General features: G+C 42.2%; 1 protein-coding gene across 1 annotated transcript; it reads right to left on the bottom strand.

The window, feature by feature from the left end:
• Positions 1-694: 694 nt before the first annotated feature.
• LOC104043558 (glutathione S-transferase) lies at positions 695-8,283 on the bottom strand. Its single transcript, XM_064447925.1, has 7 exons — positions 8,185-8,283; positions 6,999-7,112; positions 6,010-6,061; positions 4,098-4,230; positions 3,090-3,231; positions 1,419-1,550; positions 695-1,090 (listed from the first exon to the last, which is right to left on the bottom strand). Exons 2-7 carry the CDS (start codon positions 7,083-7,085, stop codon positions 971-973), a joined length of 666 nt encoding a protein of 221 aa, XP_064303995.1. The 5' UTR covers positions 7,086-7,112; positions 8,185-8,283; the 3' UTR covers positions 695-970.
• Positions 8,284-12,241: the final 3,958 nt, after the last annotated feature.

The following is a 12,241-nucleotide window of genomic DNA, read 5'->3' as shown; positions in this document are numbered from 1 at the left end:
TTTAGTGCCCTGAGTTTGCCCAGCTTAAAACTGCCAGTACCAGAGCATTAGCTGATTTTAGGGCACTGGCTGTTGCATTTACATACTTTGTTGATTTTGTGTTTAAATAATATACATATTTATGTGTTCAACTGTCTTGCTAGCCTCACAGTAGTAGAGCTTGATTTAAATTACTATAACATACAACTTACGTACAACTTATATTTAACTGAGTTTAATATAAAGTGACAAGTTAACACAAAGTCCTACATTTCAAGGTCTCACTAGCACCTGACACCAGGCTGATTCCTTCCTCAAACAATAAGTTTTCAACTTTACAGTCGGTAACAAGCATTCATTACTCAGTCTAGTCTGCAAAGCACTTTTAGCTGCTGCAGTAGACCTTTTGTTAAATAAAATATCAGTGAAGCTACAGTACAAGAGTTTAAACATCTAGTGACAAAACAGCGGTGCAGTAGGACCTCTGGTCCCAGCATACTCTAAGATAAGTTCAGAGGAAAGCTGAATCCAAACCTGTTATCCCCATCAAACCAGAACCTGCAGGCTTTTCCTGGCATTTCCCAGAACAGATATGTCACCGGCTGTTTGGGCTAAGCTCTCCTCATTTTCCAGCAGCTCTTGGGAATGCCAGAAAGACAGAACCAAAGAGCCCTTAGGTATATAAGTAGCAGCAAGAAGTCATTGAACAAACTGGTTTTGAGTGTCAATAGTAAGACTATATTTCAGGTATTCTCTTAAGTAATTTAAGACATCCTGTGTTGTCCAGTGTACCCCCTTATACAGTGAACTATTTCATTTGCTGGTATGCTTATGTGGATTTACCTTGGAATTGTTTGCAGTAGGCTAAAACTAGTCCTGTAGCTAAAGAAAGAGAGCAAAAACCTTTTCACTATTTTAATTAATTTCACTTTTCCACTCTCAGCAAACACAAAGACAGTGAAATAGAGTTTCTGTGTGTTTAGGTTGCTGCTCAGTGGAAAATTTTCATCAGTTTTGGTACATCTTTCTCATGTAGTGGTGGTTTCCTCTGGCTGCCAGGCTGCAGGAATTTCTTTATTGTGGGGATATTGCTTATTCTTGCTTTAAAACTCTACAAAACAAAACCAAAACAGTACTGTGCTTAAGAACCATGGTCACTGTCAGACATTTAGATATTATCCATGCTCTAAAAGTAGCATTATGGCTTGATCCTGCAGAAGAATCTATATGCTTCATCCTCTTATGCTTCTGTGGCTATAGTGACAGAAGGCAGCAATAACCATCAGTTTTTGAGGCTGGCTAAAAGTACTTAGGGTATTTTATTTTGATTTTGCCTTTCACTTTTTTCCTCACCCTCCCACTCTCCCATATTTCTCAGCCAGTTTAAATCAGTGGTCCTGCTTTGATTCATTGTCTTTTAAAACTGCCTATTCAATTACCTGCAAGTGAGGAAAATTGGCAAGTATATCAGGCTTGCACTCTTCTGCCATTAAAAGGGTTTCAAGTAATTGCACATCTGCCCTGCTAAATTGGTTGCCAACAAGAAACTCTTGTCCATGGTCTTTCAAAACCTAAAAACAGAGAACCAGAAACAGATGTGATTTTTTTTTTTTCTCCATGTGACTTGATATGGCATCTTCAAAGCAAGGCCATACACTGCATGGAGTTATCCGTGAAAGAAGGAAATGCAGTAAGAACATGTGTAGTACAAATGAGTGATCTGACCACACTGGCATAATTTATCAGTCCTTTCTCTTCTCCATTTCTTTCTGGCAGCTCGGTTGTACTCATGTAATCAGCACTGCTGTGTTGAAGGCTAAGCTTTATGGGATACAGCCATCACTGCAAATGCCTATACAAAGTTTAGAAGAGGCTTAAGTTCAGCACAGGCCATAATAATAGTATCTTGGACTCTTTCAAATTACAGGCAGCTCTCTTACTTCTCACCTGTTTCCTCTTCAATTTGGGGAATACTGCGTTGGGAGCTCTCCCCATGTAACCTGTGCTTCGTGGTCTTGTGTAAGGAACTGAAAGAGTTATGTCTCAAACATTGGTATAAAGAGGGATGTAGTGAACTGTAGGTGGGAAATTGATGGACACAAGGCATGATGGGGCACGTCGGAGGATGCGCAGTCCCAGGTTCTGCTGGGTATCACATAGCAACTTGCTGAGGTCATACAAAGTTTATTTGAGGAAGGGGCTTATGACTGCCCGGAAGACCCCTCGCCACCACCTCTCACAATGGCACCTGCGCAGAAGATCACAAAATTTCTGGAACAAGAACCATATAAGCTCACAGGAGGCATACCTGAAGGTGGGGCTTGGACTATAAAAGACACTACAAGAAAGTGGCTGGTGCACACCCGCCAGCAGAGGATCATCACATCTGTTGTCATCAGCGCTGGATCCAAGGGTGGTGATATCTCCCTATCTTTCCCTCTCTCCCGCTTCCTTTTTTCCTTTCTCTGTCCCCCCCTGCTTTCTTTTCCTCTCTTTTACAAATATTCTTAATAAGAACCCCCACCATCAACGCTTTTCCATGTTTTCAAGTTCAAGTTGCCTTTTCAAATTCAAGTTACTTCTGCATTGAAATAAAATGTTTAGTTGATTGTTTGGTGTCGTTTCACCTTAATTTAGTCTGAGGGGATCATTAGAACCTTGGTCACTCTCCCTCCTCCTCTCAGGCTGGGACGCGACATCTTGACACCCAGCTAATCAATCCTCCCTTTTGTTACAAAAGGAGCTGTAATGCATTTTACACAGCATGTATGGTAGAGAAGGTTCTGCACTTCACAAGGAAACTTTATGTAAAAACTGATGCTATAGTATCTTTTGTCTGAAACAACATACAGACTGAGACATGGACATTTGGGGAGCTCAGTGTGTCCTGGGTTTTTGCAGCTCTGCATCTCTCCCACATGTGAGGTGCTTTCTGTCCCCTCTGTAGTGCCCTGCCTCAGTCCTCATCCCAGCCCCACCAAAACCATAGCTTTTATATTTAAGTGGTAATTTTTCTTGTCTGTTTTCTTCAATAAAAATTGTTTGTGTAGATCCAGGATGGAGTTTCAGGAAAACAATATTAATTAAGCTACTACATCTTTACCACGTACCTTCTCATAGACTGGGAAGTATCTGTTTGTGGCCTTGTCCACAATATTAGCAAAATGTTGCTCCTTTTTATCTGCCGGTTGGAAAGCATGGGTCATGAGTAACTCGTTCAGATCTCTCACTGCTTCCACATACATATCAATTCTGAAAGGAATAGATCCAGTTGATCATGTCAAACACAGTAGGTCTGAATAGCACGGTAGCTACTGGCATAACCCCACTGAGATGTTTGGAACTCTCCGCCTCTTCTATCCAGCATACATAGCTTGGAGCAGCTCCCCCCGGGTTGCAGTAGCTAGGCAGGGGGAGCGTGGGTGGAAGACAAGTGCAAAGTGCCTAACCAAAAACTGAAAAACTGTACCCCTTCCATTTCTCACTAGGGGTAGTACTTCTCTGTATTAAGTATTTTTCAACCTGAGTACGAAATTGGCGTGTGTGTAATCCAAACTGGTGTTAAATATCCAATCAGACATGGCAAGTTAAACAGTGCGTCTGTACAATTCCTAACAAGTATCTTGATGTGTGCTTACCAGTGCTAATTAACTTCAAGCATTTAAAAATTCTTCAGGTCAAACCACGTGCCCTAAGAGCCCTGTCTAATAACCAGTTATTATTTAATTCTAATTCCTGGTTATTAGAAAAAAAAGATTTTTGTTTCCATCAAAGACTTTTCCCTGAATTTGATGTGGTGAAAATGCCTGCTGCTGACAACTGCAGCATCAAAATGAAAAAGCAGCATCAGTAAGACAGTCTGCCCTCTGTGCTCCTGACTGCTTTCTTCTGATAACTGTATTGACCTTTGACCTTCATAAACTCCCTTGCACCATGCTGCCTATCTCATCTAGCTGGTTATTACTGTTGTAGACATCACCTGCAGTCACAGTCATCACATGCTACACTAAAAGCTGCTGGATCACCCTGAATCTGACTGTGCACTGGGATATTCTTGAGTACACAGAAAGGTAGCATGAACTGTAGTCTAACAAACAAAGGTGGTACTGTTACAGTACAGGGCTCTTTCCTTCAGGTCCTTCCCGTAGAGGTTGTACTTCATTGCTATGTAGTTGCTAATGGCCCTGCTCTGCACCATCTTCATTCCATCGATCTCCACCATTGGCACTTGCTGAAACAGGAGGGATCCATCTAGGGAAAAGGGGACAAGACAAGGAGACATTCAGTCTCTCATTGAGAACCATTAGTGGGTGTTTGGCAAAGTAACATATGTATTATTTTTTATTTAGAATCACAGCATCATTTAGGTTGGAAAAGACCGTTAAGATCATTGGGTCCAACCATAAACCTAACACTGCCAAGTCCACCACTAAACCATATCCCTAAGTGCCACATCTGCACATCATCTAAATACCTCCAGGGACTGTGACTCAACCACTTCCCTGGGCAGCCTCTTCCAGTGCTTGACAACCCTTTCAGTGGCAGTCTTCCTCATCCTCACAACAAGGTATGGAAAACACTTACCAGGAAACCAAGAACTATTTCTTACTGACATGTTAATAACCTAATATTATAGAAATCAGCTTCTTGAAGTTTATTCAAATCTGAGGAAGCTCCCAAATGCAGAACTTTCAGCAGTCATACACTGAAAAAGACAAACCCTGCACTGCATGGCCCTAACTCAAATTATTTTTATGGAGGTTAATACAGGTGAGGAGGACTGAAGGATCAGACCCAGCCAGTTTCTGTCATGTTTTGGTATTATACAAATCTGGACTTTTTAAGGGCTTGTCAACATATAATGTGAATATAAATGCATATAATATCTTTGTGATTACTGTATTGACTTCATACAATTGCACACATCTGTACGGGCATGAAGCAGGGAATAATGGGTGGGTTTCCTGAGATTCCTGCAAGAGCCAAATATCACTTGGTGTGAGGCTATAGCCATATAAATCCCTTACTGGTCTGCAGAAGCCTTATTCTAGCAAGGAAGAAGTCAAAATACCTTCAAGAACTGCTCAGAGAAGCGAGTCAGAGTATTTGCTTTATGGAATCATATTTCTTGACTCAGATAACTGGTCAGCTGCATCTGTCTTTGTATTAACTGTAAGGCAATCATGCAGAGCAGCTGTCTGCTATTAAGAGCACATTTTCATTTATGGTTGAGTCTCAAAATTCTTTTTGAATGTGTGCAGGTGGCAGGGGGATCAAGGCATTGTTCCCAAAGGAGAGCAGGACTGCAAATGCCCACCCTAGCTCAGACTTCTTTGAAAAGCCTAGCAAACCAGAAGAGCACAGAAATGTAATTTGGTTTGGAGGGAACGTGAGTATCATGTTCACAAAGATGGAAGCTAAAGACAGCAAGGTGAGTAGTTGCCTTGGGAAACAGGACCTCATCAGAGGTACAGGTTAAACTCAGAAATCTGGAACTCTGGTTTCATACAGATTATAAAACATCAACTTTTTAGGCAACCTAAAATGCTAATGAATTTCAAGATGATCTGATGACAAAAACCTGTATTGTGGTAGGACAGGAGGCAATGGGCACAAACTGAAACAAAGGAGAGTCAATCATCTGAACTTAAGGAAAGGGTTTTTTTTACTGTGAGAGTGACTGGACACTGGCATGGGTTGCCCAGAGAGGCTATGCAGTCTCCATCCTTGGAGATACACAAAACCCAACTGGACACTGCCCTGGGCAACTGGCTCTAGGTGGCCTTCCTTGAAGAGGGGAGGTGGAGCAGACGATCTCGAGAGGTCCGTTCTGACCTCAGCCCTTCTGTGATTCAGTCAAGCAATGTGTGGATGATGCCATCTAACACACTGCAGTGTGCATCTGTGATACCTCATGTACAATCCAGTCTAGATTTTCTTTTTAAGAGACATAAGACTTCTTAGGTGCTCTAAGACAAACAATTCTGATTATTATTATTATTTAATTATTAAAAAGTGAAGGAAACTTACCCTTCTGTAACTTTATCAGATCATCCTTTGTTTCCAGAAAACATTCTTCGAACTGCAGGAAATACAGAAGAAAAATTCTGTTGTCACTGGACGTTTTAGCTTCTGCTTTGCATGAGACAAGAGAGCAGTGTGCTGTGTTTTGGGGAATTTTATTTAAAAAAAATCAGATTTGGAAGTGATATCTTTAAGAATTTATTTTGCCTCCGTCACATGCTCTTCTCTTCCCTCACACATTTTTATGCTGGTAAGATTTTGGCTAAAGCTAAGGTGACTGAAACGCACAAAACTCTGTCTGCTGAGCAAACGATGACCATGCTGCTTCTGTTGTCAGTACTGGCAAGAGATGGTGCAGGGAGAGAGGAGGATAGGTGAATTCACACTGCAGCAGCAGAACTGTGGTATAGCTCCTTTGCCACAAGCTGGCAAAAAGAGGGATGAAGAGAAGAGGTCATGTGCTCTGTGCAGCTTTCTGGTACATTGCCTGTCACCACTTAGAGCTCTTAAAACACACAGATCCCCCCACTCCTTCTCTAGTTCAATATCAGAAACCATTAGAGGTAAAAACAATTACTTTGTGTTTTATAATATACAGTACCTTCAGGGGCAAGCTACATTGTAGTAGGCATAATAATTTTTTGCTATTTTGGACATTGGGATTTAACTGAAGGTCTTCAGAATCAAAAGTGCTCAACCCCTGTGATCTGAAGGTAAGAAGCCAAGTTCTGCTGCTATGGTTTTAAATTTTTTCTTTCACTAGCTACAGGGGAGAGGAAAGGCATTTGTGGTGTTACCAGTAGGCTTGGCACATGGTGCTTGGATGTGAAAGGGGAACTCGTCCCCCTGCTTAGGGTAAGTTAGTGGTTATTGTTGGCTTGGTCAGCAATGCATTAAATGTAGAGCTTGAAACTGCTGGCCAGTCACATTTTTTATAAGGAACAGTAAAAATACATATTTGTCACATGCTCTTGGTATAAAAAACAGATGCAAACCTCAACCCCGGCTGCTGCTAATAGCCACCGAATTGATTCCATTCGTCCTCGTCCATTGAAGTAGTACAGCTTGGGTTTCCCAGACATGTTTCTATGTGCCTGATTTCTTACTACCTGGAATAAAGAGGTACATTTTGCAAAATAAGGATTCAGAATGCTAGCTTTGAGTCTTTAACTGGTTCTCAAGCATTGTTCAAAGTTTTGTTTAAAACCAATGATTTATGGTCCAAGACTCTCATCAAATTAGTAGAGTAGGTAAAAGACTATATTGAGAGACTGCATTTTCTCATTTTGCATCAAGATGTCTTTTATGTGTGCAGTTTAGTTAAGCAGAACTCTGTACTGGGAGCAGTTGGCCCATGTCAGAGAACAAGCAAATCAAAACCCATTTGCATGCCAAAGCATTTTGCTCTGACCAAAAAACAGGGTGTGTGAGATACACTGCTCTGTTTATTTTGGCATTATCTCAGGATACAGTTTACTGTTTAATCAGATACACGTTATAAACTCAGCAATTGCTGTGCTTTCTCCAGCAGCCTCTTTGTGCCATTATAAAGTGATGGGAAGGATTTTCCTCCCCCTTTTTAAGCATTCAGTCTCATTTACAACACTCCCCGCTCCTCTCATTGCTTTAGGCAAACACCCGAATACATGGAATTTAATTTTGTCTCTGGTGACATTAGATTTGCCTTTACCACAGACAGAGCCAAAGTGCAATGCCTGCTTGGTCCAGTTCCAACTCTGATGGAATTTAAAGCAACAACAGTTTCTAGACAGACTGTTGCCCTCCCCACTCAGAACCAGTGTGTGCACATCAGCAGAAAACATGTAGACAGTCCCTAGTTTATACTAGCTTCACAGTTATTAATGCCATGACAACAATAAAGCTGAAGCATTAAAAGAAGCAAAAAGAAAATGGCTAAAAAACCTCCATATTCCCCTTGTAAATAACATGTAATCTTCTCTACGATAGGAGGAAGGGGGTGAGAGGAAGCACTCCACATTTCTGAGACCTACGGTTCTTTTTCTTAAATCTGTACACCTAGGAAGCAGTTGATTAGTAATTTAACATGTGATACACATAACCATGTTAGTAAAGAAAGTGCATATAAGTATCCATAAAACCCATTCACTTAGTTTTAAGTACACTAATTCCCTATACATGTCCAAAACCCAAAAAGCTTACCTTGGACACAGAATAACTCACTCTAAGCTCTCAGTGGCTTTGCCTCAAAATATACAGGTCTGTAGCCCCTCCCACAAAAAGAATGCCAAACAGTTCTCTGCCAATGGGAAACTCCTATTTCTTAAACAAATAAAACCAATTAGGTCTGTTAAGTCACTTCTCACCTACAGAAAATAAATTCCTGACAAATGCTGACTATGCACCAATGTAAGAGTCACGAGAGGTCATGGTCATCGGGAACATCTGTGCCAGCAAAAAACTGTATGCTTCCTATTTTCATTGTTTGTCAACCTGCTAGTTAAAAATAATCATAAGAGCTAAAAGCTCCCAAGGTTTAAAAAAATACTGTGATAGCAATCAAAATTTTACTGTAGTATTTTATAGTTTTTTATTTCTATTTTTAACTAATTCAGCTGGAATTCTTCATAAGCTTCCTTCCCTTCCTTAGTGATGGGAGACATTCCCTCAGGAGAATTTTTCTGTTTAATTTCATTCATAGAATCACAGAATCAAAGAACCATTAAGGTTGGAAAAGACCTCCAGGATCATCAGGTCCAACTGTCCACCCAACACAACCATGTCTCCTAAAACATGCCCTGAAGTGCCACATCTACACGTTTTTTGAACACCTCCAGGGATGGTGACTCCACCACCTCTCTGGGCAGCCTGTTCCAGTGCCTGGCCACTCTTTCAGTGAAGACATTTTTCCTAATACCCAATCTAAACCTCCCCTGATGCAGCTTGAGGCCATTTCCTCTCATTTTATCACTAGTGACCTGGGAGAAGAGACCAACACCCACCTCGCTACAACCTCCTTTCAGGTAGTTGTAGAAAGCGATAAAGTCTCCCCTCAGCCTCCTCTTCTCCAGGCTAAACACCCCCAGCTCCCTCAGCCACTCCTCATTTGACCCGCTCTCCAGACTCTTCACCAGCTTTGTTGCCTTTCTTTGGACACACTCCAGCAACTTGATGTCCCTCTTGTACTGAGGGGCCCAAAACTGAACACAACATTTAAGGTACAGCCTCACCAGTGCCAAGTACAGAGGCACAATCACCTCCCTGCTCCTGCTGGCCACACTATTCCTGATACAAGCCAGGATGCTGTTGGCTTTCTTGGCCACCTGGGCACACTGCTGGCTCGGCTGGCTCTCAACCAACACCCCCAGGTCCTTCTCCACCAGGCAGCTCTCCAGCCACTTTATTCCTGGACATAGAAGGTTTTCTTCTGTTTTTGCCAAAAAAAGTTTCCCTGAATTTGACCTGGTGAAAATGCACACCAAAGACAACTGTAGGAGGCAGTGAATGAAGAGCAGCATCAGAAGACAAACTGCCCTCTGCACTGCTGACTGCTTTCTTCTGATAACTCTGTTAACTTCAGAAAGTCAATACAGCATAAAGTTCCATGCACCATGCTGCCTGCCTAACCTAGCTGATTAATACTGTTGTAGACATCACCTGAAGGCAAGGTCAACGTGCTAGACAAAAATCTGCTGAATCACCCTGAATGTAACTGTGGGCTGGGATATTCTTCTTGTATTACACAGGGAGGTTCTATGAATTGTAGTCTATCAAACAAAAAAATTAGTTGTTACGGTACCGGGGGCTCTCTCCTTCAGGTCCTTCCTGTAGATGTACTTTGCTGCTCTGGAGCTGAAAATTATCCTCATCCCATCAGTCTCCACCACTGGTGCCTGTTAGACCAATGTGTTCTATGCTTGACAATAAAATAAGCTTGATTATTTATTTAGAGCTAGAACCACAGAATGATGAGGCATCAAAACAGTCACCACTGCACCATCTTGTCTTTTAGGAGGTGCCTAGTCCCCAAATGGAACACTCTGTACCCTATACAGCACATGAGGAGAGCCATGCTTCACAGAAGCAGGCTTCTCACTGACAGCACATCCTGTAGGCTCAGCCTTCTGTTTCAGGCTCTTTTCTTTCTTATTCCCCTCTGTCTCCATCTTACACTTTGGGACGTTCTCCTCTCCAGCCTCTGAAAGCCTGCAGTGGGGGCCCAGTCACCTACGCAGAGGTGTCCACACCACTGTGCATGTTCCAGGGTGTCCCCCGGCCTCCAGCTGCCGCTCCAGAGAGCCCGGCTCTGTGGCATGTGCCATGGCACGATGACCAGACCTGCAGAGGTGTCACAGAGAGCCCCAGGTGTCTGTGCTTGGTGCATATCGTGGTTCAGCCTCAGCTGGCAACTAAACACCACGCAGCTGCTTGCTCACTCCCTCCACCCCTGTGGGATGGGGGAGAGAATCGAAGAGCAAAATTAAGAAAACTCATGGGTTGAGATATAAGAACAGTTTAATAATTAAAATAAAATAATAATGATAATAATTATTATTATAGTAATAACAATAATGATAATATAATAAAAAGGAAAAGGGAAAAAGGGGAAAAAAAACAGAAAACACAAACGATACAACCGCTCACCACCCACTGACCGACGCTGCTGGTCCCCGAGCCACGATTGCTGCCTCCCTCCCCCGGCCAGCTCCTCCCAGTTAACATACCGGGCAATACGATACATGATATGGAATATCCCTTTGGCCAGTTTGAATCTACTCTCTTAGCTGTGCCCCCTCCCCTCCCGGCTTCTTGTGCACCCGGCAGAGCATGGGAAGCTGGAAAAGTCCTTGACTAGTACAAGCACTACCCAGCAACAACCAAAACATCAGTGTGTTATCAACATTGTTTTCATACTAAGCCCAAAGCACAGCACTATGCCAGCTCCAGTGAAGAAAATTAACTCTATCCCAGCTAAAACCATGACAGTGCAGCAGAAGCCCACTCTTGGTGTCACTGTAGAAGCACAAGCTGCCCACATTTAGCCTTCTGTTAACATCCAGCCTGAAGTAATTTATTCATATTTTATCATGAAACAGAATGCTGCATGAAAATATTTTATTTGCTTCCTTGAGAAGTGACTGCTTTCCCCTCTAGGCTTCTGGGAGTGCTGATGTTTGCTGTTAGCACAGGTTTTTTTAAGAGTAAAAGGTCAAACCGCACTTCTGGAAACAGTGTTTCTGTCATTGTTGGACAGACATGACTTATGACACAGAATCTAGGACAAGGTGGGAGATTGAAGCTTTCCCCGCATAGACTTGTGTACCCAAGTGCATCTGGTAGTGTTTCACAAACCCAAACTCACTCTTAGGTAGATTGGCTGGATTAATTATTTGTAGGCCTGGCCATGATAAACTCTAGGATATATCCCAGATCTAGTGACTATGCCTAAAAGGACTTGACATTCTCTGTGTCATAGGACTGCAAGGTAAGGAAACATGAGTTCAAGCATGAATGTTAATCACAGTGTAGACAGCTTGGGAAAAATCATCTCACCTAACTTTGTAGACATCTACATCTAGTCTAGCTGTCTAGTCTCCTTTGAATAGGTCTAAATTCAGGAGAAATCCCTCACTACATACTTGAGCTACAGCCAGTATCCAAAGTACTCGAAATGATGCTGTCACAACCAAGGCAGTTAAAAATTTAGAAGCCAGCCCCTTCAATCTTCCCTTAGGGGTAGGAGAGAGGAGTAGAAATCTTCAGAGGGTGATTTATCGCAACACTGACATTTCTTACCCTATCACAGGTAACCATCAAGATTTCAGGCAAGTCCTCTTCAACACAGTTACTAGCCTAAATAAAAGTGAAGAATACAATACAGTCTGGCTCCTAACGTAACAGGACTTTTAGAAATGTCACTTCACTGAACTTGTAAAGTATTTTGGAAAATGCTATAGAAGTGTCATTTGTATCTTGCATGCCTGAAGGCATCTGATCTTTTAAGAATATCTAGGTTCAAATTGGCCACCCAGGAGTTAAAACTAGGGGAAATGTCAAAGATACCCTAATAACTTAGGAGTGTATATTCACCCCAGCTGCTGCAGTTGCCCACCAGCTTGTTTCCACTTAGCCCCTTCCATTAAAACAATGAGGTATGCATTTTTAAAAAAATTTTCTTTTTTCAGTCATATCTGTGGCTAATGAGACCTGTTGGGATATAACCAGTCCTGCCTTGCTGCAGAAACAAAGTGCAGCTCTA

Source organism: Phalacrocorax carbo, chromosome 3 (genome assembly GCF_963921805.1).
Source record: "Phalacrocorax carbo chromosome 3, bPhaCar2.1, whole genome shotgun sequence".
In the NCBI taxonomy this organism is placed as follows: Eukaryota; Metazoa; Chordata; class Aves; order Suliformes; family Phalacrocoracidae; genus Phalacrocorax; species Phalacrocorax carbo.
The sequence above is the reverse complement of the archived record's forward strand: the minus strand, read 5'-3'. Positions and strand labels throughout refer to the sequence as shown.